This window comes from Mobula hypostoma, chromosome 30 (assembly GCF_963921235.1).
Source record: "Mobula hypostoma chromosome 30, sMobHyp1.1, whole genome shotgun sequence".
In the NCBI taxonomy this organism is placed as follows: Eukaryota; Metazoa; Chordata; class Chondrichthyes; order Myliobatiformes; family Myliobatidae; genus Mobula; species Mobula hypostoma.
The window spans coordinates 2,229,424-2,251,971 of NC_086126.1; the positions used below are offsets into that span (position 1 = coordinate 2,229,424).

Genomic DNA, 22,548 nt, shown 5'->3' on the forward strand with positions numbered 1-22,548 from the left:
GATCCCTTTATTCCCCCTCTCTGTTTTCTGCCGATCAGCCAATGCTCCACCCAGGCTGGTAACTCCCCTGTGATTCCATGGGCTCTTATCTTGCTAAGCAGCCTCACGTGTGGCACCTTGTCATAGGCCATCTGAAAATCCAAGTACACCACGTCTGCTTCATCTCCTTTATCTACCCTACTTGTAATTTCCTCAAGGAATTGCAGTAGGTTTGTCAGGCAGGATTTTCCTTTCAGGAAACCATGCTCGCTTTGGCCTCCAGGTACTCCATAATCTCATCCCTAACAATCGATTCCAACAACTTCCCAACCACTGATGTCAGGCTAACAGGTTTATAGTTTCCTTTCTGCTGCCTCCCATCCTTCTTAAATAGCGAGGTAACATTTGCTGATGATAACAGTGAGAAAAGGGCATGCTCTGGGTGCTGGAGGTCCTTAATAATGAACGTTGCCTTTCTGAGACACCATTCCTTGAAGAAGTTCTGGCCACTTTGTAGACTAGCACCCAAAATGCAGCTGACTAAATTTACCAACCCTTTGTAGCTTCTTTCGGTCTTGTGCAGTAGCCCCTCCATACCAGACAGTGATGCAGCCTGTCAGAATGCTCTCCACTGTACAACTATACAAGTTTTTGAGTGTATTTGTTGACGTGCCAAATCCCTTCAAACTCCTAATGAAGTATAGCCGCTGTCTTGCCTTCTTTATAACTACATCGATATGTTGGGACCAGGTTAGATCCTCGGAGATCTTGACACCCAGGAACTTGAAACTGCTCACTCTCTCCACTTCCGATCCCAGCAGGATCCTTCAGAAACAACGTGACCAGCAGGTCCCGTCCTCCCTTCGCAAACTTACCGTCGGTGGTAACAGTTTCAGACTGGAACCACTGAATTACTGCAGCAATAAAGATGATGGCCATTCTGCCCATCACATCTGCCCTGGCTTTGTGTAACCCAGCACATTGTGTCTGCAGATTTTATCCAGCAACTGCCCTGGCAGTGTATTCAGACTGTAACCCACTCCAACAGGCAAAATATTTCTGCTTTTGGAGACCTTCCTCTTCAAATTATGTTCCTTTTTATGAAAATTGGGTATAATTATGTTTTTTTGGTGAATATTGTGATCTTCAAAGTTCTAAGTAAGTTTATTATTAAAGTGCATACATCTCACTATATTAAACCATGAGATTCAGTTTCCTGCAGGTCGACAGAATCGTAACTATAACAGGACCCATGAATGATCAGCCAGGGAGCAGAAGACAACAAATTGTACGAATACAAATATGAGTAAATAGCAATAAATAACTAGAACATGAGGCAAAGAGTCCTTAAAGTGAGATCACTGGTGCCCGTGATGCAGTCTCAGGTAAGCTTTGCAATGGGCCTGTGCACACATAGACTGGAGCAGACGGCAGCATTCGCAAGAGTCACCGGAGACGTCTGTAGATGGACGGGGAAGAGAATTTTGACCAGGTGCGTCACCATCTGATAGAGGCACCAGCCCACGGGATTGGAAAGTGAAACTGCTGAGGGCTGTCGACTCAGCCCGCACCCTCACAGGCACGACGCTGCCGGCAACCGAGGACATCTTCGAGTACCCTCACCTCAAGATGGCAGCATCCATCATTAAGGGCCTTCGGCATCCAGGACGTGCCCTGTTCCGATTGCCACCAGCAGGAGGGAGGTACACACACACACGATTCAGTGCAACTTCCCCCTCCACCATCAATCAGAATTTCGGAATGGTCCGCAAGAACTGGCTCGTTGTTGCTTGAGTGGTCAATGAGCATTGCCTCATTGTTCCTCTAGTTGTCCACGAACACCTCACGGTTCCTCAAGTGGTCTACAAACATTATCTCGTTATTTCTTAAATGGTCCACTATCTCATTATTCCTCGAGTGTTCCACTAACACCTCACGGTTCCTCGAGTGGACCACAAGCACCATCACGTTATTGCTCGAGTGTTCCATGAGCATTGCCTCATTGTTCCTCTAGTTGTCCATGAACACCTCATTGTTCCTCGAGTGGTTCACGAACACTGTCTTGTGATTTTTATGATTTTTTTCCCATGACGTGCATTGACCCGGTCACAGAACCACGCAGAGGTTTGTAAACTCAGCCAGCTCCATCGGGGACACAAACCTCGTGAACTCCACAGCCATGATGGAATGGTGGAGCAGGCTTGATGGGCCGAATGGCTTGATTCTGCTCCTCTGTCTTGTGCTGTCAAAGTGATTGCTTCATGACCAAACGCCCGATTCAGAAATTCATCCATATGATTCGTGCTGTGTGAGTAACGGAGCCCTTAGTAACATTGCTCCAAGTTGCTAGAGTCTTCACCAGTGTCTGGTGATTAATGGCTCATGGATTTTAACTGCTCGGGGGCACCTCACAACAACAAAGTTTTAGTTTGAGTTCCGATGGATTCAGAATTGGCTTGCCTGCAGAAGGCAGAGGGTGGTGGTGGAGGGAGTACATTCATATTGGAGGATTGTGACTAGTGGTGTCCCACAAGCATCTGTTCTGGGACCTCTACTTTTCGTGATTTTTATTAACGACCTGGATGTGGGGGTAGAGGGGTGGGTTGGCAAGTTTGCAGACGACACAAAGGTTGGTGGTGTTGTAGATAGTGTGGAGGATTGTCGAAGATTGCAGAGAGACATTGATAGGATGCAGAAGTGGGCTGAGAAGTGGCAGATGGAGTTCAACCCGGAGAAGTGTGAGGTGGTACACTTTGGAAGGACAACTCTAAGGCAGAGTACATAGTAAATGGCAGGATACTTGATAGTGTGGAGGAGCAGAGGGATCTGGGGGTACATGTCCACAGATCCCTGAAAGTTGCCTCACAGGTAGATAGGGTAGTTTTATAAAGCTTATGGAGAGTTAGCTTTCATAAGTCGAGGGTTAGAGTTTAAGAGTTGCGATGTAATGATGCAGCTCTTTAAAACTCTGGTTAGGCCACACTTGGAGTACTGTGTCCAGTTCTGGTTGCCTCACTATAGGAAGGATGTGGAAGCATTGGAAAGGGTACAGAGGAGATTTACCAGGATGCTGCCTGGTTTAGAGAGTATGCATTATGATCAGAGTTTAAGGGAGCTAGGGCTTTACTCTTTGGAGAGAAGGAGGATGAGAGGAGACATGATAGAGGTGTACAAGATAATAAGAGGAATAGATAGAGTGGATAGCCAGCGCCTCTTCCCCAGGGCACCACTGCTCAACACAAGAGGACATGGCTTTAAGGTAAGGGGTGGGAAGTTCAAGGGGGATGTTAGAGGAAGGTTTTTTACTCAGAGAGTGGTTGATGCGTGGAATGCACTGCCTGAGTCAGTGGTGGAGGCAGATACACTTGTGAAGTTTAAGAGACTGCTAGACAGGTATATGGTGGAATTTAAGGTGAGGCGTTATATGGGAGGCAGGGTTTGAGGGTCGGCACAACATTGTGGGCCGAAGGGCTTGTAAAGTGCTGTACTATTCTATGTTCTATGTCACAAAACCATGCAGAGGTTCGTAGACTCAGCCAGTTCCATCGTGGGCACGACCCCCATGAACCCTTCAGCCATGATGGACTGGCAGAGTAGACTCGACAGGCCGAATGGCCTAATTCTTCTCCTGTGTCTTATGTCATGGGCAAGAGCATCAATTTTCTCTTCCAGTAAAAAAATCCCCAAACTCTTACCTCTTCCCTCCCGCCTATCACACCACCCCTGCTGCCCCCTTCTTCCCTTTCTCCTATGGTCCACTCCCCTCTCCGATCAGATCCCTTCCTCTCCTGCCTTTGACCTTTCCTCTCCTCTTGGCTTCACTCATCACTTTCCAGCTAACCTCCTTCCCCCTTCCCCCACCTTTTTATTCTGGCATCTCTCCCCTCCCCCCCCCCCCGCTTCTCAGTCCTGAAGAATGGTCTAGGCCCAAATGCTTACTCCTCTCCATAGATGCTGCCTGACCAGCTGAGCTCCTCCAGCATTTTCTGTGTGGTTGCTCTGGATTTGCAGACTTGCTCGTGTTTTAAGTTTACTTGTTATTCATGAATACAGCCAAATGAAACCATGTTACTCCAGGGCCAAGGTGCGAAACACATTACCAACAGTCACACACAACAGCACAAGGCAGGGAGGCACAGCAATGAAGTGGTTAGCACAATGCTTTACAGTACCAGCAACCCGAGTTCAATACCTACCCCTGTCTGTAAGGAGTTTGTATGTCACCCGTGACAGCATGGGCTTGCTCTGGTTTCTTCCCCCAGTCCAAAGACAGACTGGCTGTTAGGTTTATTGTAAGTTTTCCCATGATTCGGCTGGGGTTATCTCGGGTGTTGCTGGGCAGTGCAGCTCGAGGGGTTGGTAGGGCCTGTTCTGCTCTGCATCTCAGTAAATAAAGGCACACAAGATATGTATCAGTAAAATACACTCCCACAAAAAAATATAGTCTGAGTCCCTAAGTCCATGAATGTTGCAGCAGTCTACAGTCCAACACAATACAGCTTGTCTTCTGCTGAGCGAACACTAGATGGCAGCACTGACTCCGGTACCTCTCTCCCGGATACCTGCACACAAAGACTGCAGCTTAAGACCAAGTCCTCACTATACTGCTGTCCGTAAGGAGTTCGTACGCTCTCCTCGTGACCATGTGGGTTTCTTCTGGGTGCTCCAGTTTCCTCCACATTCCAAAGATGTATAGGTTAGGGTTCGTGAGTCGTGGGCGTGCTACGTCAGTGCCAGAAGCCTGGTGACACTTGTGGGCCGCCCCCAGCACATCCATGACTTGTGTTGGGTCCTAGCACAAAACGACCCGCTTCATGATGCACGTGTGAAACATGAAGCTCATCTTTAAATCTTTAATGATTTGACCGAAACATTATTCATTCAAAGATACAGCAGGTAACAGGCCTTCCTGGCCCAATGACCCACGTCGCCCAGAAACCCATCTATTTAACGCCCAGGATAATCAACAATGGCCCATTAACCTACTAACCGGTTGGTCTCTGGATTGTGGGAGGAGACGGGAAGAAAGTACACCGGAAGTGAGCACCCGGCCGCAGTAGCGTGGGTTAACCACGACACTACCGCGGTTATTTGGCCCCACAAACACAGGGGTTGCCAGTGCTAAGTTACAAATACTGGAACAGATATTGGGCCACATTAACTATGATCCTCACTTGGAGAATGCACACGCCCAGTCACATCGTAACTCGCCGTGCTCGACCCAATCCACCCCATTGCCAGGTCAAGTGAGTGTTCCACGTTCAGCGGCCAGTGTGCATTGAATTAATGGCCGTGCGGTAGTGTAGTGGCTAGCGTAACTCCTCACAGCGCCAGCAACGGGAAAATCAGGGGGTTCAATTCCCGCTGCTGTCTGTAAGGCGTTTGCACGTTCTCCCCGTGACCATGTGGGTTTCCTCTCACAGTACATAGATGTACCGGTTAGGGTTAGTGACGTGGGCACGCTACGTTGCAGCTGGAAGTGCGGCCCCTCCCACCAGCAGGTCCTCGGACCGTGTCGGCCATTGGCGCAAAAGGCGCTTTTCACTGTGTTTCAATGTACATGTTGAGCTGATGTTCAAACCTTTAATGATTCGACTTGTCATCAGTAGAGAGATAGTGGAGAGAGTGTCCAGTTTCAGGTTTCTGGGATTACACATCTCAGAAGACCTTACGTGGTCCACCAACACCACAACAAGAAAGCGCAGCAACACTTGTTTCTCCTCAAGACGCTGAAGAGAGCTGGTCCACCTGAACAGATACTGGTGACCTTTTACTGCTGCACCATAGAGAGCATCTTAACATACTGCATCTCTGTGTGGTACAGCAGCTGACAGGAAAGCACTTCAGCGGGTCATCTCTAGCGCACAGAAGATCATTGGGACACAGCTCCCAAGCCCTGGAGGACACCTACAGCTCTCGCTGCCTAAGGAGAGCTACAAGCATCTGTAAGGACAATACACACCCATGCAATCATCTGTTCGAACTTCTTCCATCTGGCAGACGTTATAAGATTTTCTATGCCTGCACTTCTAGACTGAAAAGTAGCTTTTTCCCCAGAGCTATAACTGCTCTGAACCAATCGATCAAACATCATCCATAAATTTGTTATATTGCTACTTTAATACTGGTTTTATGGCTGTCCTGCATCTGAGTTGTGCTTTTGTACTGCTGGACATCGCTTGTACTGGCTGGTTACTTGATTTTATTTATTGTTTATTTATTTTATTTGTTGTTTTATAGCATTGAGTACAAGAGTTGCAAACTCATTTTCGCTGTATTGGTGCATGACAAATTGTACTATGCAATGACAATAAAGATAATTCATTTCATTTCAGTAAGATTGAAAGCAGTTCATTTATTTGGCCCCCACCAATATAACAGGAATTAATGTTAAGATAATAAATTATAAGTACCGGGCAGATATTAGGCCACATTACCCACAATCCTCACCTGGAGAACACGCACACCCAATATTAAACACGAGCTTACCATCTTCCCTCACAGAGAGGCAGCACTGACACCCCCCGCAGAGATCCAGTTTTCTGCACTTAACTACAAAGGCATGTGTCAAAAAGTTTCACCCTGATTAAAAGCTAAATAAGTGTAAAAAGTCACATTTTTCACCTCAGCAGATCATTCACATTTGATCACATCTTTTATCTATTATCGTTCTGTATTTTTTAAAAAATTATTGTGTATTTTTTTTAAAGTTTTAAAGAGATTAAAGATCATCTTTATTTGTCAAGACATATAGTGAAATGTGTCGTTTGTGTCCAATCAAATCAGTGAGGATTTTACGAGGCAGCCCGCAAGTGTCACCACGTTTCCGTCGCGGATCGCCGCACGCCCACAATTCACTCACCCTAACCGGTACACATTTGGAACGCTGGAGGAATCCGGATCATCCGGAGGAAACCCGCGCGGTTACGGGTAGAAACGCACTTGCGGGCTGCCCCCAGCACATCCTCAAGCGGTTGACGCAAACCAGGCATTTCACTGTAGGCTTCGATGTACACGCGATAAACAAGGCTCATCTTTCAAACGCCAATCTCAGCCAGTGCAGCGAGACTGGCTGAAGACCGAGGGGAGCGGGGAGCTCGTCCGATGGCTTCCACTGAGGCACACACACACACACCGGAGGCAGCAACAGGATGGCCGTGGACATTCACCAGTTACCCAGCTGATTCGACCTCGCACAGTCCTCGAGTTGACCGGTGGAGCTGGAGAAGGAAGGGTGGAGGAGAGTGGATGGAGCCGGCGTGGAGAAAGCAGACGGCTAGCCACCGCCCCGACTCCCTCGTCAGTACAGATAGGGGAAGATGCGGTAAGGGACACGGCCACAGTAAGTGCTCCAGGCCGAGCCGTACTTCCTGCGGCACAGGTGTTCATCCCTGGCCTCACGGTGGATCAGCAGCGCGGTGAAGTAGACAACGTAGAAATAAGGCAGAGCGTGGCCCAGACCTGGCGGGTGGAGGGGTGGGGGGCGGGGGGGGGGGGAAATAAAAGTTCAAAGTAAATTTATCGATCTATGCCTCTTATCATCTTGCACACGTCTGTCAAGTCACCTCTCATCCTCACAACCTCAGCCATAGAGGTGTTTGACGACAAAGTACGTTAATGTCAGACCATGAGACACAGGAGCAGAATTAGACCATCTGGCCCATCGAGCCTCCTCTGCCACTTCATGCACTATTCTTTCCAGCCTTGTCCACCTGCCGTCTCCCCATAAACTTTGGCAGCCTTACTGATCATCCTCCGCTTTAAATATACTCAATACCCCCAGCGGTCTGTGGCAATGAATTACATAGATTCACCATCGCTAAAGAAATTCCTCCTCATCTCCGTTCTAAAGGGATGATTTAGTATTCTGAGGCTGTGTCCTCTGGTCCTAGACTCCCCCACTATAGGAAACATCCTCTCCACATCCACTCTATCTGTGTCCTCTGGTCCTAGACTCCCCCGCTATAGGAAACATCCTCTCCACATCCACTCCATCTGTGTCCTCTGGCCCTAGACTCCCCACTATAGGAAACATCCTCTCCACATCCACTCTATCTGTGTCCTCTGGTCCTAGACTCCCCCGCTATAGGAAACATCCTCTCCACATCCATTCTATCTGTGTCCTCTGGTCCTAGATCATCCCACTATGAGAGACATCCTCTCCACATCCACTCTCTCTAGGCCTTTCAATAGTCAATATATTTTAATGAGATTCCTCCCCCTTCATTCTTCTAAACTCCAGCGAGTACAGGCCCAGAGCCATCAAACACTCCTCATACATTAACCCCTTCATTCCAGGGATCAATCGCTTGAATCTCCTCTGGATCCTCTCCAGTGTCAGCACATCTTTTCTTAGATAAGGGGCCCAAAACTGCTCTCAATACTCAAAGTGAGGCCTCACCAGTGCTTTATAAAGCCTTAACATTATATTCCTGCTTTTATATTCTAGTCCTCCTGAAATGAATGCTAACATCACATTTGCCTCCCTCAGCACAGACCCGACCTGTAAATTAACCTTCAGGTTAGAGTATAACACACAAGGTAAAATTCTTAGGCACATGTGATGCCGTGTTGTATGATGTTGCTGATCATGGTCTTTGCATGACCATGACTGCCCTTGGCAAATTTTTCTACAGAAGTGGTTTGCCTTTGCCTGCTTCTGGCCAGTGTCTTTACAAGATGGGTGACCTCAGCCATTATCAATACTCTTCAGAGACTGTCTGCCTGGCGTCAGTGGTCGCATAACCAGGACTTGTGATCTGCACCGGCTGCTCGTACGACCATCCACCACTTCTCCCATGGCTTCACATGACCCTAATTGGGGAGCTAAGCAGGTGCTACACCTCGCCCGAGGGTGACCTGCAGGCCGGCAGAGGGAAGAGACGAATTGCCACCCTGCCACAGAGCACAGTAGCACTTACTGCTTACAATAGGAAGGTGGCTGGGATCCAGAAATAAGATTGTCTGTACCAGCTCAGTAATATTGAGTGTTATTTGGTTTAGGCAGCAGATGGGCATTTGGGTCGGAATGGAAAAGATGGGCCGAATAGCCTGCTTCCGTGCCGGATAACTGTGACAGAAGTGACGGAGACCTTCTGCAGAGACACGTTTTGGATTCTGCTGTTTTGGAAGTTAGGAAAGAGGCATAAAACCTGTTGGTTCTTGATCGTTTCAGAGAGCCAAGAGCAATGAAAAATGTACAGAGATAGCGGTCTGGTGAGTGAAGAAGCAAAAATGAAAGATTGTGCCTCCTCATGGTCAGCTACTTCTATACCCATAGATAAGAAAAATTCTATTCAAATTTGCAGAGAGGTTTCCAGAAAGAACTGTAACCACTAGGGGACACACTGAAAAACTGCATATACAGACAGTTACCACTAGGGGCACACGAAACAACTGCATATACAGACAGTTACCACTAGGGGCACACGAAACAACTGCATATACAGACGGTGACCACTGGGGAACATACAAAGCAGTTATACGCATTTAAGTAGTTATATAAAAAAAGTCTAATCAAACTGTTTTCTGAGGGAAGTGATGCAGTCACTCTGTGTAGGTACAAAGAGGTGAGGCAGGCAGTGTGGATGTGAACAGACTGGGACAGAGCCCCTTCCCTCCCACCGACTGGTGCTGACCCCTCTCCCTCCCCACAAGGCTGCACCCCCTCACCCATCAGCACTCACCACAGGGCAGAGACCAGGCCAGAGCCATGATCAGATCCCCCAGGTAGTTCGGGTGACGCACCAAGCTCCACCAGCCCGACACCAGCAGCTGCCGCCCAGTTGCCGTGGGGATCGTTTCCAGGCCTGAAACCGGGGTGGGGGGGTGGAGGAGGAATGGGAGACACGTTAGAGTTCAACCAGTCATCACCCACCCGCAGCCACACAACTCTCTAGCTGTCCTCACTCCCATCTGTACACCCCATAACCCGTTCTCTGCCTCCGCCAACCCTCGCCTGTCCTCCTCCATCTGTACAACCAGTCAACTATTCTGTTCGTATAGTTCCATGTCGACCCTCACCTATCCCTGTCTCAGTCTGTATACCCCCTCATCTAGTCTCCCCTGTACACTGTCACCACCTATCCTCCCCCTCTGCAACCGTACTCCGTTACCCATTCACTCTTTTCACCTGTCCTCTGTCAGTACACCATCATCCCCACTCTGCCTGTCCTCCCACTGTCCGTCTGTACACCGTTACCCATTCACTCTCTTTTCACCTGTCCTGTCAGTACACTGTCATCCCCACTCTGCCTGTCCTCCCGCTGTCCGTCTGTACATCGTTACCCATTCCCTCTTCTGCCTGTCCTGTCAGTACACCGTCATCCCCACTCCACTTGTCCTCCCGCTGTCCGTCTGTACATCGTTACCCATTCACTCTCTTTGCCTGTCCTGTCAGTACACCATCATCCCCACTCTGCCTGTCCTCCCACTGTCCGTCTGTACACCGTTACCCATTCACTCTCTTTTCACCTGTCCTGTCAGTACACTGTCATCCCCACTCTGCCTGTCCTCCCGCTGTCCGTCTGTACATCGTTACCCATTCCCTCTTCTGCCTGTCCTGTCAGTACACCGTCATCCCCACTCCACTTGTCCTCCCGCTGTCCGTCTGTACATCGTTACCCATTCACTCTCTTTGCCTGTCCTGTCAGTACACCGTCATCCCCACTCCACCTGTCCTCCCGCTGTCTGTCTGTACATCGTTACCCATTCACTCTCTTTGCCTGTCCTGTCAGTACACCGTCATCCCTCTCTACCTGTCCCCCACTGTCCATCTGTACACCGTTACCCATTCACTCCCTTTTCACCTGTCCTGTGAGTACACCGTCATCCCCACTCCGCCTGTCCTCCCGCTGTCTGTCTGTACATCGTTACCCATTCACTCTCTGCCTGTCCTGTCAGTACACCGTCATCCCCACTCTGCCTATCCTCCCGCTGTCCGCCTGTACACCATTACCCATTCCCTCTTCTGCCTGTCCTGTCAGTACACCGTCATCCCCACTCCGCCTGTCCTCCCGCTGTCCGCCTGTACACCATTACCCATTCCCTCTTCTGCCTGTCCTGTCAGTACACCGTCATCCCCACTCCACCTGTCCTCCCGCTGTCTGTCTGTACACCGTTACCCATTCACTCCCTTTTCACCTGTCCTGTGAGTACACCGTCATCCCCACTCCGCCTGTCCTCCCGCCGTCTGTCTGTACATCTTTACCCATTCACTCTCTTTGCCTGTCCTGTCAGTACACCGTCATCCCTCTCTGCCTGTACACTATCATCACTTTCCTTCCATCTGTAAACACCCTGCCTGTCCTTCTCCTCCATCATCTGTTCACTTCACCACCCATTTTCCACTTGTATGCCATCACTCCTGCCACTCTGCCAACACACCATCACCCCTGAACATCCCACCTGCACCGTCTCTCTGCCCGTACGGTCCTGTGGTCTAAGACAGGGAAGGGTTGTCTCAGAGACGAGTCAAACAGCAGTCTTCACTGAAACTTCTCACACAGCATCGTCGAAACCCACCAGCTCTACCAGTTGGAAGGATACAGGGAACACAACACCTCCCCCAACCCAGAAATTGGCCTGCAAATCACCCACTGTCCTACTTAGAAATCTATCGCCCTTCCTTCACCGTCACTGGGTTAAAATCAAAGGGACTCCCTCTGGGTTATACCCCAACACCCCAAGGACCACAACAGTTCAAAGCAGATCACCACCAGCTTCTCAAGGGCAACTGGTGGTTGTCCACCGTGTCCGATGATGACGGGAAACCTGTACGGGAGAGTCTGTAAAGTGGAAAAGCCGTTGCACTGGAGCAGTTTCCGCTCTCCCGATGGTCCGGGTCCAGTGGGACGAACAAGCGTCACAAACCGGGGTCTTCCCTGGTTGCAGTGGGTGACCGTGACGTTTTCCGTGCCTCGTTGTGCCCTTCGCTCTCCACACGGGGCGTTACAGAACCGGCTCCCTGGCCGTTGGGTCTCACTCGCCCAGTCCGCTGGAGTTAGCTTCGCGTACTACGATAGGCACCTCCCCGTCTCAGCGGGGCACGAGTCCCGTCAGCTACCCTGACCCAGTTTACCCTGCTTGTCAAAGCAGTGCACTGGCCTGCAAACACCTATTGGAGCCACAGGTGAGAGCTGACCGCCCCGGAGTGGACACAAATGCGGTCTGGGGAGGGGGCAATGAAACGCTGCCCACCCCCCCCCCCGATGAGGGAGTAGGGTCAGCACATACTGCTCCACGGCCCCCGCGCCTGAAACACACACGACGTACCTGCCACCGTGGGGTCGCCGGGGTTCCTGCGGAATGTGTTCTTCTGCGAGTTCGCGCTGCGGAAGATATAATATCCAAGGGCTGCGACAGCAAGGAAAGACAGCGTTAGTGATCCGGAAGGGAAAGGGGTGCCAGCAAGAAAAGGATCATCACAGTTCAACGCGACAGCCCGTTGACCAGAGCCGCCACGTCAGCAGCCTACTCCATTAGGAGTTTGGGGAGACCTGGCACGTCACTGGAGACTAGTAAATTTCTACAGACGTACGGTGGGGAGCATTCGAACTGGTCGCATCACCGTCTGGTATGGGGGGCGGGGGAGGCTACTGCACAGGATCGAAATAAGCTGCAGAGTTGTAAACTCAGTCAGCTCCATCACGGGCACCGGCCTCCGTAGTATCCAGGACATCTTCAAGGAGCGATGTCTCAAACAGGCAGCGTCCATCATTAAAGTCCCCCATCACCCAGGACATGCCCTCTTCTCATTGCTACCATCAGGGAGGAGGGACAGGAGCCTGAAGACACACACTCAGCGATTCAGGAACAGCTTCTTCCCCCTCTGTCATCAGATTCATGCACAGTCCATGAATATTACCCTCATAATTCCTTTTTATTTTGCACTATTAATTTTTGTAAATTATAATGATGTCATTCACTGTACTGCTGCTGAAAAGCCAATTTCATGTCTTGGGGGTGGGCATGTCAGTTTAGCAGTTAGTGTAGCGTTTTACAGTGCCGCCAAATGGAGTTCAATTCCTGCCGCTGTCTGTAAGGAGTTTGTACGTCCTCCCCGAGACCGCGTGGGTTTGCTCCAGTTTCCTCCCACGGTCCGAAGACGTACAGGTCAGGGTTAGTGAGCTGTGGGTGTACTACATTGCCGCCCGAGGCCTGGCGACTCTCGCCGGCTGCCCACAGCACATCCTCGGACTGCGTTGGCTGTTGACACAAATGACACATTTCACAGTCCTGATGAAGGGGTCCAGCCCCGAAACAACAACTGCTAATTCCTCCCCATAGATGCTGCCTGACCTGCTGGGTTCCTCCAGCATCTTGTGTGAGTTGCTCTGGATTTCCAGCATCTGCAAAATCTCCTGTGTTTATCACTGTGTGCATGACGTATAAATCAGAATCAGTTTAATATCACCGGCAAATAACGATATAACCATATAACAATTACAGCATGGAAACAGGCCAACTTGGTCCTTCTAGTCCGTGTCGAACTCCTACTCTCACCTAGTCCCACTGACCTGCACTCAGCCCATAACCCTCCATTCCTTTCCTGTCCATATAGCTGTCCAATTTAACTTTAAACGACAACATCGAACCTGTCTCAACCACTTCTGCCGGAAGCTCGTTCCGCACAGCTACCACTCTCTGAGTAAAGAAGTTCCCCCTCATGTTACCCCTAAACTTTTGCCCTTTAACTCTCAACTCATGTCCTCTCATTTGAATATCCCCCACTCTCAATGGAAAAAGCCTATTCATGTCAACTCTATCTATCCCTCTCATAATTTTAAACACCTCTATCAAGTCCCCCCTCAACCTTCTACGCTCCAAAGAATAAAGACCCAACTTGTTCAACCTTTCTCTGTAACTTAGGAGATGAAACCCAGGCAACATTTTAGTAAATCTTCTCTGTACTCTCTCAATTTTATTGACGTCTTTCCTATAATCAGAATCAATTGAATATCACCGGCAAATGTTGTGACATTTGTTGTCTTTGCAACAGCAGTACAATGAATTATGTAATAATAGAAAAATACTGAATTACAATACATTATATACACACACACACACATACTCTTATAGCATCTATAAAAATTCACAACCCCCTGGAAGTTTTCATGTTTTATTGTTTTACAACATTGAATCACAGTGGATTTAATTTGGCTTTTTTTGACACTGGCCAACAGAAAAAACTCTTTTGTGTCAAAGTGAAAACAGATCTGTAAAAGTGAAGGTGAGGCACCTTTGAGACAGAGTCAGAGATGGAGCTGGAGCTGGAATGAGTGAATCGGAAAGAAATTAGAGCAGAGGAGTTTCGGAGTCAATGAAGCAAGGTTGGATTGATCTGAGCTTCGAGCCGATTTGGGAGGCTCAAGTGCCAGCTGGAACACGGTTATAGCCACAGGCTGGGCGGCGAGGTCTGGGTCCAGAGCGTACGGCTGCGGTGGGGGCCGGGTCCTAGTGCAGGCGATGACCCGGTGTTTGGACAATTCACACACCAGCCTAGTTAGACCGACAAGGCAGGGTGTCGGGACCAGGGTCGAGGATCCGGCCAATTCTGCCCCATCTTCCGCGACGTTTACTCCTTTCTCCATGGCGCTGAGGCTTGTGCCGTGCTCCAGCTAATCCAGCTTCATATCCACAAGCTCTGCAGTGATTTGCCCCACTATGCAGTGAACCGAAGCTGAGGCTGTGGGCCTACACCAGCTGCTCCGGGCTCCGGGTCTATCGACTTGATTTGGTTCAGAATGCTCTTGCTTGCTTTTATTGTTTGCATGAGTTGTGTTTTCTTTTCCCCCAGTCTCCCTGCACATTTGGTATTGGTCTTTTTTAAAAACTGAGTTGTGTTGGGTTCCTTGCTTGGTGGCTGCCTGTAAGCAGGCGAATCTCAAGGTTGTATAATTTATACATACCCTGACAATCAATGTACTTGGAACTTTGAACTCATGTACCTCCTTCCTGATGGTAGCAATGAGAAGAGGGCATGTCCTGGGTGATGGGGGTCCTTAATGATGGATGCTGCCTTTCTGAGGCATCGCTCCTTGAAGATGTCCTGGATACTACGGAGGCCGGAGCCCATGATGGAGCTGACTGAGTTTACAACTCTCTGCAGCTTATTTCGATCCTGTGCAGTAGCCCCCCTCACCCCATACCAGACGATGATGCAGCCAGTCAGAATGCTCCCCACGACGCATCTGTAAAAATCTGCGAGTGTTACTGGTGACATACCAAACCTCTTCAAACTCATGAAATATAGCCTCTGTTGTGCCTTCTTTGTAGCTACATCGATATGTTGGGACCAGGTTAGATCCTCAGAGATCTTGACACCCAGGAACTTGAAACTGCTCACTCTCTCCACTTCTGACCCCTCAATGAGGATTGGTATGTGTTCCTTCATCTTACCCTTCCTGAAATCCATGATCAGCTCTTTGGTCTGACTGACGTTGAGGACAAGACTGTTGCTGTGACCCCACTCAACCAACTGATCTACCTTGCTCCAGTATCCCCCCTCATCACCATCCAATATTAATCTTTAAATCAGAGTTTGTTCTGACACTGAGAGGCAGGGCAGACACAGTTCACTATGTGGAACATTTTGATGAACATGTGATAAATAAAGCTAATCTTTAACTTGTTACCTTTTACACAGAGGTCAAAGATCAGCCATGATCTAGGTGAGTGGGATAGCAAAGATCAATGGGCAGAATGGTCATCTGTACCCAATTCTTATGAGGGTAACACTCCAGGAGACAAGACAAAAGGGATGATCGTGAGCTTCAGGAAGGCACAGGTCAACCACGCTCCATCGCACATCAATGTCAGCCATGGGGAGCGTGAACAGCACAAAGTTGCTTGGTGTGCACATAATGGACCATCTAACGTTGACCCACAACACCTTCTCATCAGTCAAGAAGGCACAGCAGCATCTACACTTCCTGAGGAGACTGAGGCGTGCAAGGCTCCCCGCCCCCCATTTCTAGCAACTTTCTACGGGAGAACTGCCCGGACTTTCCTGTCCAGCTGCATCATTGCGCCAGTAATTGTGGGTTTCTGAAAGGGTAAGATGAGTGAACACACACCAGTCCTCAGAGGGATCAGAGGTGGAGAGAGGGAGCAGATTCAAGTTGCTGGCTGTCAGTCTCTCTGAGGATCTATCCTGGTCCCAACATATCGATGCAGTTACGAAGAAGGCCCGACACTGGCTATCTCTCATTAGGAGTTTGAGGAGATTTGGTTTGTCACCAAAGACACTTGCAAATTTCAACAGATGTACCATGGAGAGCATTCTGACTGGCTGCACCACCGTCTGATATGGGGCGGGGGGGAACGGGAGGGGCTACTGCACAGGATCGAAGTAAACTGCAGAGAGTTGTAGACTCAGTCAGCTCCATCATGGGCTCCGGCCTCCGTAGTATCCAGGACATCTTCGAGGAGCGATGCCTCAGAAAGGCAGCGTCCATCATTACTGACCCCCATCACCAGGACGTGCCCTCTTCTCATTGCTACCATCAGGGAGGAGGTACAGGAGCCTGAAGACACACACTCAACGATTCAGGAACAGCTTCTTCCCCTTTCTGAATGGACAGTGAACCCATGAACACTACCTCACTACATTTTTATTTCTGTTTTTGCACAACTTATTTGGCTACTTTTGCTACATATATTTCCTGTAATTCAGTTTTCTATTATTATGTACTGCATTGTGCAGCTGCAGAGTTAACAAATTTCACGACATGATATTACGATATTAAAAGTGATTCTGATTTATTGTGTGGTACAAAAGCTACAGGGCACCGACCGCAAGACAGTAAAAATGCCACGAAGATCACCAGGGTCTTACACCCCCCATATTTGTGACGTTTACCGGGAGTGTTGTACACAAAGGTCACAAAGCATTGTTGAGGATCCCAACCACCCGTCCCACAATCTCTCCGACACACTACCGTCAGGGAGGAGGTACAGGAGCACCAGGACTGGGACTGTCAGACTGGGTAACAGCTTCCTCCCCCAGGCTGTGAGACTATTGAGTACCCTGCCACCGAGATCTCGTCACTGGTACAGCGAGCTGCGTACCATTTACCTGTGCTGCACACAACATGCATTTAAATATTTTATAAACTTATTTGTGGTAATCAACAGGAATTCTGCAGATGCTGGAAATTCAAGCAACACACATAAAAGTTGCTGGTGAACGCAGCAGGCCAGGCAGCATCTCTAGGAAGAGATGCAGTCGATGTTTCAGGCCGAGACCCTTCGTCAGGACTAACGTTAGAACTGACGAAGGGTCTCGGCCTGAAACGTCGACTGCACCTCTTCCTAGAGATGCTGCCTGGCCTTATTTGTGGTAATGTTTTGTTTTATGCGCTGGGTTGATGCATGTAGTGTGGGGGCACTGCGGCCGGGAGGAACGTTGTTTCGTTTGGTTGTATACATGTACAGTCAGATGACAATGAACTTGAACTGGAGAAGATTGGTGGGGGGTGTGGGGATTACAGCGAGCTGTAGACACACCTACCGTTGAGGAGGATGATGGCGACCGCCCCAGTGGGGCTCAGCTCCTGAGGGTGAGACACCAGGAAGTGGGCCTGCAGGCTGTAGGTAAAGGGCACCCAGGTCAGGTCCCCGAAGGCCAGCATGAAGCCAAAGCCGTCGTTGACGATGTCCATCGTGGTCAGGACCGCCTCCTGTCAAGAAGCCACACGTCGGACACCGGTCGGTCAGTCAGCAGTGCGTCTGGCGTGGCCCAATTCGTTTACTGGCCAGGAACGTGGATCAGTACAGCACAGGCCCTTCGGCCCACAACTGACCCTTTAATCATTCTAACCCTTCCCTCCTACATAGCCCTCCATTTTTTCTATCCTCCATCAGCCTATCTAAGATTCTCTTAAATGTCCCTCATGTACCTGCCTCTCCCACCACATCCCTGACAGGGCGTTCCACACACCCACCACTCTCAGTGTAAAAAAACACTACCTCTAACATCCCCCCCTATAATTTCCTGCAGTCATCTTAAAATTGTACCCTATCATACTAACCACTTCCACCCTGGGAAAAAGTCTCCGGCTGTCCACTCGATCGATGCCTCTTTATCATCTTGTACACTTCTATCAAGTCACCTCTCATCCTCCTTCACTCCAGAGATAAAAGCCCGAGCTCACTCAACCCACCCTCATAATACACGCTCTCTAATCCAGGCAGCATCCTGGTGAATCTCCTCTGCACCCTCTCTAAAGCTTCCACATCCTTCCTATAATGAGGTGACCAGAACTGAACACAATACTCCCAGTGTGGTCTGACCAGGGTTTATAGAGCTGCAACATTACCTCACGGCTCTTGAACTCAATCCCCCAACTAACAAAGGCCAACACAACAAACACCTTCTTAACCACCCGATCAACTTGTGCGGCAACTTTGAGGGATCTTTGGATGTGAACCCCAAGATCCCCGTTACTCCACCCTGCGAAGAATCCTGTCATTAACCCTGTGCTCTACCTGCTAGTTTCCACCTCCTGAAGTAAAACACTTCACACTTTTCCAGATTGAACTCCATCTGCCACTTCTCAACCCAGCTCTGCATCCCGTCAGTGTCATAGGAACATAAGAAATAGGAGCAGGAGTCGGCCATCCGGCCCGTCGAGCCTGCTCTGTCATTCAATAAGATCATGGCTGATCTGTCCTTAAACTCAGCTCCATCTACCTGCCTTTTCCCCATAACCCTTAATTCCCCTACTGTGTAAAAACCAATCGAACTGTTTCTTAAATATATTTAGTGAAGAAGCCTCAACTGCTTCCCTGGGCAGAGAATTCCACAGATTCACCACTCTCCGGGCAAAACAGTTTCTCCTCATCTCCGTCCTAAATCCTCTCCCCTGAATCTTGAGGCAATGTCCCCTAGTTCCAGTCTCACCTGCCAATGGAAACAACTTTCCTACTTCTATCTTATCTATCCCTTTCAAAATTTTGTATGTTTCTATAAGATTCCGTCTCATTCTTCTGAATTCCAGAGAGTATAGTCCCAGGCAACTCAGTCTCTCCTCACAGGTCCCTGGAATCAACCTGGTGAACCTCCTCTGCACTGTCTCCAAAGCCAGTATATCCTTCCTCAAGTATGGAGACCAGAACTGCACGCAGTACTCCAGGTGCAGCCTCACCAGTACCCTGTATAGTTGCAGCATGACCTCCCTGCTCTTGAATTCAATCCCTTTATCAATGAAGGCCTACATTCCATTTGCCTTCTTACATCCAACAACCTTCTGCCCCGTCCACAGCTCCACCAACCTTCGTGCCATCTGCAAACCTACCAACCCACCCTGCTTAGATAACACATTTGAATGGAAATGGAATCAAAGGATGCTGGGCATTTCCAATGGGTCAGATGCCAGGTTATCAGAAGCCCATCGGGACCCCGCCCCCAGTGGGGTGGCTGCCCTGTCTCACCTCGTGCCAAAGGGCGTCAAACACGTAGAGGATCTGGAAGGCGTTGACGAGCAGCATGGCGAGAGACGGGCTTCCTTGCAACTCCCACTCCTTCATCAGCATGGCCAGGTTGATAAGCAGCTGTGAGGGGCAAGCCAGAACACTGATTGGGTAGGAAAGGCCCTTCAGCCCATCACGCTAGTACTGAGCACAACAAGAAAATAAACTCATCACTTCCCGGGCTTCCAGCCGGGTGCAAGTATCCATTTTAACCGACGTTTCGATGGCCAAACTCTGCCATCTTCATCAGGACTGATGTCTGGACGTGTCAGGGGTAAAATACCACTGGGCAGGAAAGCACTAGATCCTCTTTCATCCCTTCTGCCTACACAGAGCCCATCTCCCTCCATCTCCCTGTCTCTCTAACAGCCTCTTCAACAGCTCCATCGCATCTGCCTCCACCCCCACCCCCGACAGCTCATTCCACACACCCACCACCCTCTGTGTAAAAAAAAACTTGCCCCACACATCTCCTTCAAACTTGCGGCCTCAGAGCTGGGAGGTCGGAAGTCAGAGGGCAGCGCTGTGGACAACCCGAATCCTCGTCGATTTTGCCAACTGAAGTGTGGTGGGGGACTGAAACATCGAGACAACAGGCGGCGTGCGAGGCTGTCGGAAAAGGCCCCTAGCCTTGGGCGCGGGGGGGAAGGGGGGGGTGAGGAGAGAGCGGGGAGGGGGGAAGGGGGGTGAGGAGAGAGGCGGGGAGGGGGGGGAGAGGGGCGGGGAGAGGGGGGGGAGAGAGGGGGGGGAGAGAGCGCACATGCGCCTGGCGGCGTGCGAGGCTGTCGGAAAAGGCCCCTAGCCTTGGGGGGGGGAGGAAGGGGGGGTGAGGAGAGAGCGGGGAGGGGGGAAGGGGGGAAGGGGGGTGAGGAGAGAGGTGGGGAGAGGGGGGGAGAGAGGGGGAAGGGGGGTGAGGAGAGAGGGGGGGAGAGAGGGGGGGAGAGAGCGCACACGCGCCTGGCGGCGTGCGAGGCTGTCGGAAAAGGCCCCTAGCCTTGGGGGGGGGAGGAAGGGGGGGTGAGGAGAGAGCGGGGAGGGGGGAAGGGGGGGAAGGGGGTTGAGGAGAGAGGTGGGGAGAGGGGGGGAGAGGGGGAAGGGGGGTGAGGAGAGAGGGGGGGAGAGAGGGGGGGAGAGAGCGCACACGCGCCTGGCGGCGTGCGAGGCTGTCGGAAAAGGCCCCTAGCCTTGGGGGGGGGAAGGGGGGGGTGAGGAGAGAGCGGGGAGAGGGGGGGAGGGGCGGGGAGAGAGGGGGGGAGAGAGGTGGGGAGAGAGGGGGGGACAGAGCGCACACGCGCCTGGCGGCGTGCGAGGCTGTCGGAAAAGGCCCCTAGCCTTGGGCGGGGGGGGAAGGGGGGGGTGAGGAGAGAGCGGGGAGGGGGGAAGGGGGGGAAGGGGGGTGAGGAGAGAGGCGGGGAGAGCAGGGGAGGGGGAAGGGGGGGTGAGGAGAGAGCGGGGAGGGGGGGGAGGGGGGAGAGGGGCGGGGAGAGAGGGGGGAGAGAGCGCACACGCGCCTGGCGGCGTGCGAGGCTGTCGGAAAAGGCCCCTAGCCTTGGGGGGGGGAAGGGGGGGTGAGGAGAGAGCGGGGAGGGGGGGAAGGGGGGGAAGGGGGGTGAGGAGAGAGGTGGGGAGGGGGGGGAGAGAGGGGGAGAGGGGGGAGAGGGGGGGGGAGAGAGGTGGGGAGAGGGGGGAGAGAGCGCACACGCGCCTGGCGGCGTGCGAGGCTGTCGGAAAAGGCCCCTAGCCTTGGGGGGGGGAAGGGGGGGTGAGGAGAGAGCGGGGAGGGGGGGAAGGGGGGGAAGGGGGGTGAGGAGAGAGGTGGGGAGGGGGGGGAGAGAGGGGGGAGAGGGGGGGAGAGGGGGGAGAGAGGTGGGGAGAGGGGGGAGAGAGCGCACACGCGCCTGGCGGCGTGCGAGGCTGTCGGAAAAGGCCCCTAGCCTTGGGGGGGGGAAGGGGGGGTGAGGAGAGAGCAGGGGAGGGGGGGAAGGGGGGTGAGGAGAGAGGTGGGGAGGGGGGGGAGAGAGGGGGGGAGAGAGGGGGGGAGAGGGGTGAGGAGAGAGGCGGGGAGAGAGGGGGGGAGAGAGCGCACACGCGCCTGGCGGCGTGCGAGGCTGTCGGAAAAGGCCCCTAGCCTTGGGCGGGGGGGGGAAGGGGGGGTGAGGAGGGAGCAGGAGAGGGGGGAGGGGGGGAGAGGGGCGGGGAGAGAGGTGGGGAGAGAGCGCACACGCGCCTGGCGGCGTGCGAGGCTGTCGGAAAAGGCCCCTAGCCTTGGGCGGGGGGGAAGGGGGGGTGAGGAGAGAGCAGGGGAGGGGGGAAGGGGGGAAGGGGGGTGAGGAGAGGGGGGAGAGAGCGCACACGCGCCTGGCGGTCCCCGCGTCGGGGGATTCTGAGAAGCACCGCGGCAGATTGTAACATCGAAGAGCTGCTGGCCTCGCACTCCCGATGTAACAGGAGTGACCTATCTCCCTCTCCCTTGTCCCAGATGGCGAACTGTAGTTGTTAATGGGCTCTAGATCAAGTTCTCTCTGTGGACTTTGCTATTGCTTGCATAGTGGGGGAGTCTGGGGGGTGGGGGGTCGATGCTTTTGCTGTGTTTGTGTGGAGGGGGAGGGGGGCTTCAGGTTCTGATCTTTCTGTCATTCATTCTTTGGGATTTTTCTCCCTGTTTCATGGGTGTCTGTGAAGAGTAAGAATTCCAGGTTGTATACCACATACATTCCCTGATATTAAACTGAACCATTTGAATAAAAGGATATATGTAGTGGGGGGGCGGTTGGTTTACAATAGTGTAGCAGGCAATGTAACACAATTACAGCAACAAAGACCAGATTCAATTCCCACTGCTGCCTGTCAGGAGTTTGTATGGTCTCTTCCCGTGACTGCGTGGGTTTCCCCAGGGAATTCCGGTTTCCTCCGACAGTCCGAAGACGCAACGGTTGGCAGGTTAATTGGTCATTATAAGCTGTCTCTTGATTAGGCTGGGGAGAAACCATGGGATTGCTAGGCGACGTGGCTCGAAGGGGCGGAAGGACCTATTTCCCGCCATATCTCAATGAATAAATAAAGAAATTCCTCTTCATCTCTGTTCTAAATGGACGT

General features: G+C 51.4%; 1 protein-coding gene across 1 annotated transcript in view; it reads right to left on the reverse strand.

Moving 5' to 3' along the window:
* Positions 1-6,173: 6,173 nt before the first annotated feature.
* tm7sf2 (transmembrane 7 superfamily member 2) overlaps positions 6,174-22,548 on the reverse strand; it is a 29,662-nt gene continuing 13,287 nt past the window's right edge. The window contains exons 7-11 of the mRNA XM_063036216.1: positions 19,414-19,533; positions 17,492-17,660; positions 12,253-12,333; positions 9,666-9,788; positions 6,174-7,440 (exon numbers count right to left, since the gene is read on the reverse strand). Coding sequence (XP_062892286.1) covers positions 7,280-7,440; positions 9,666-9,788; positions 12,253-12,333; positions 17,492-17,660; positions 19,414-19,533 — 654 coding nt within the window. The 3' untranslated portion in view covers positions 6,174-7,279. The remainder of the gene's footprint in view (positions 7,441-9,665; positions 9,789-12,252; positions 12,334-17,491; positions 17,661-19,413; positions 19,534-22,548) is intronic.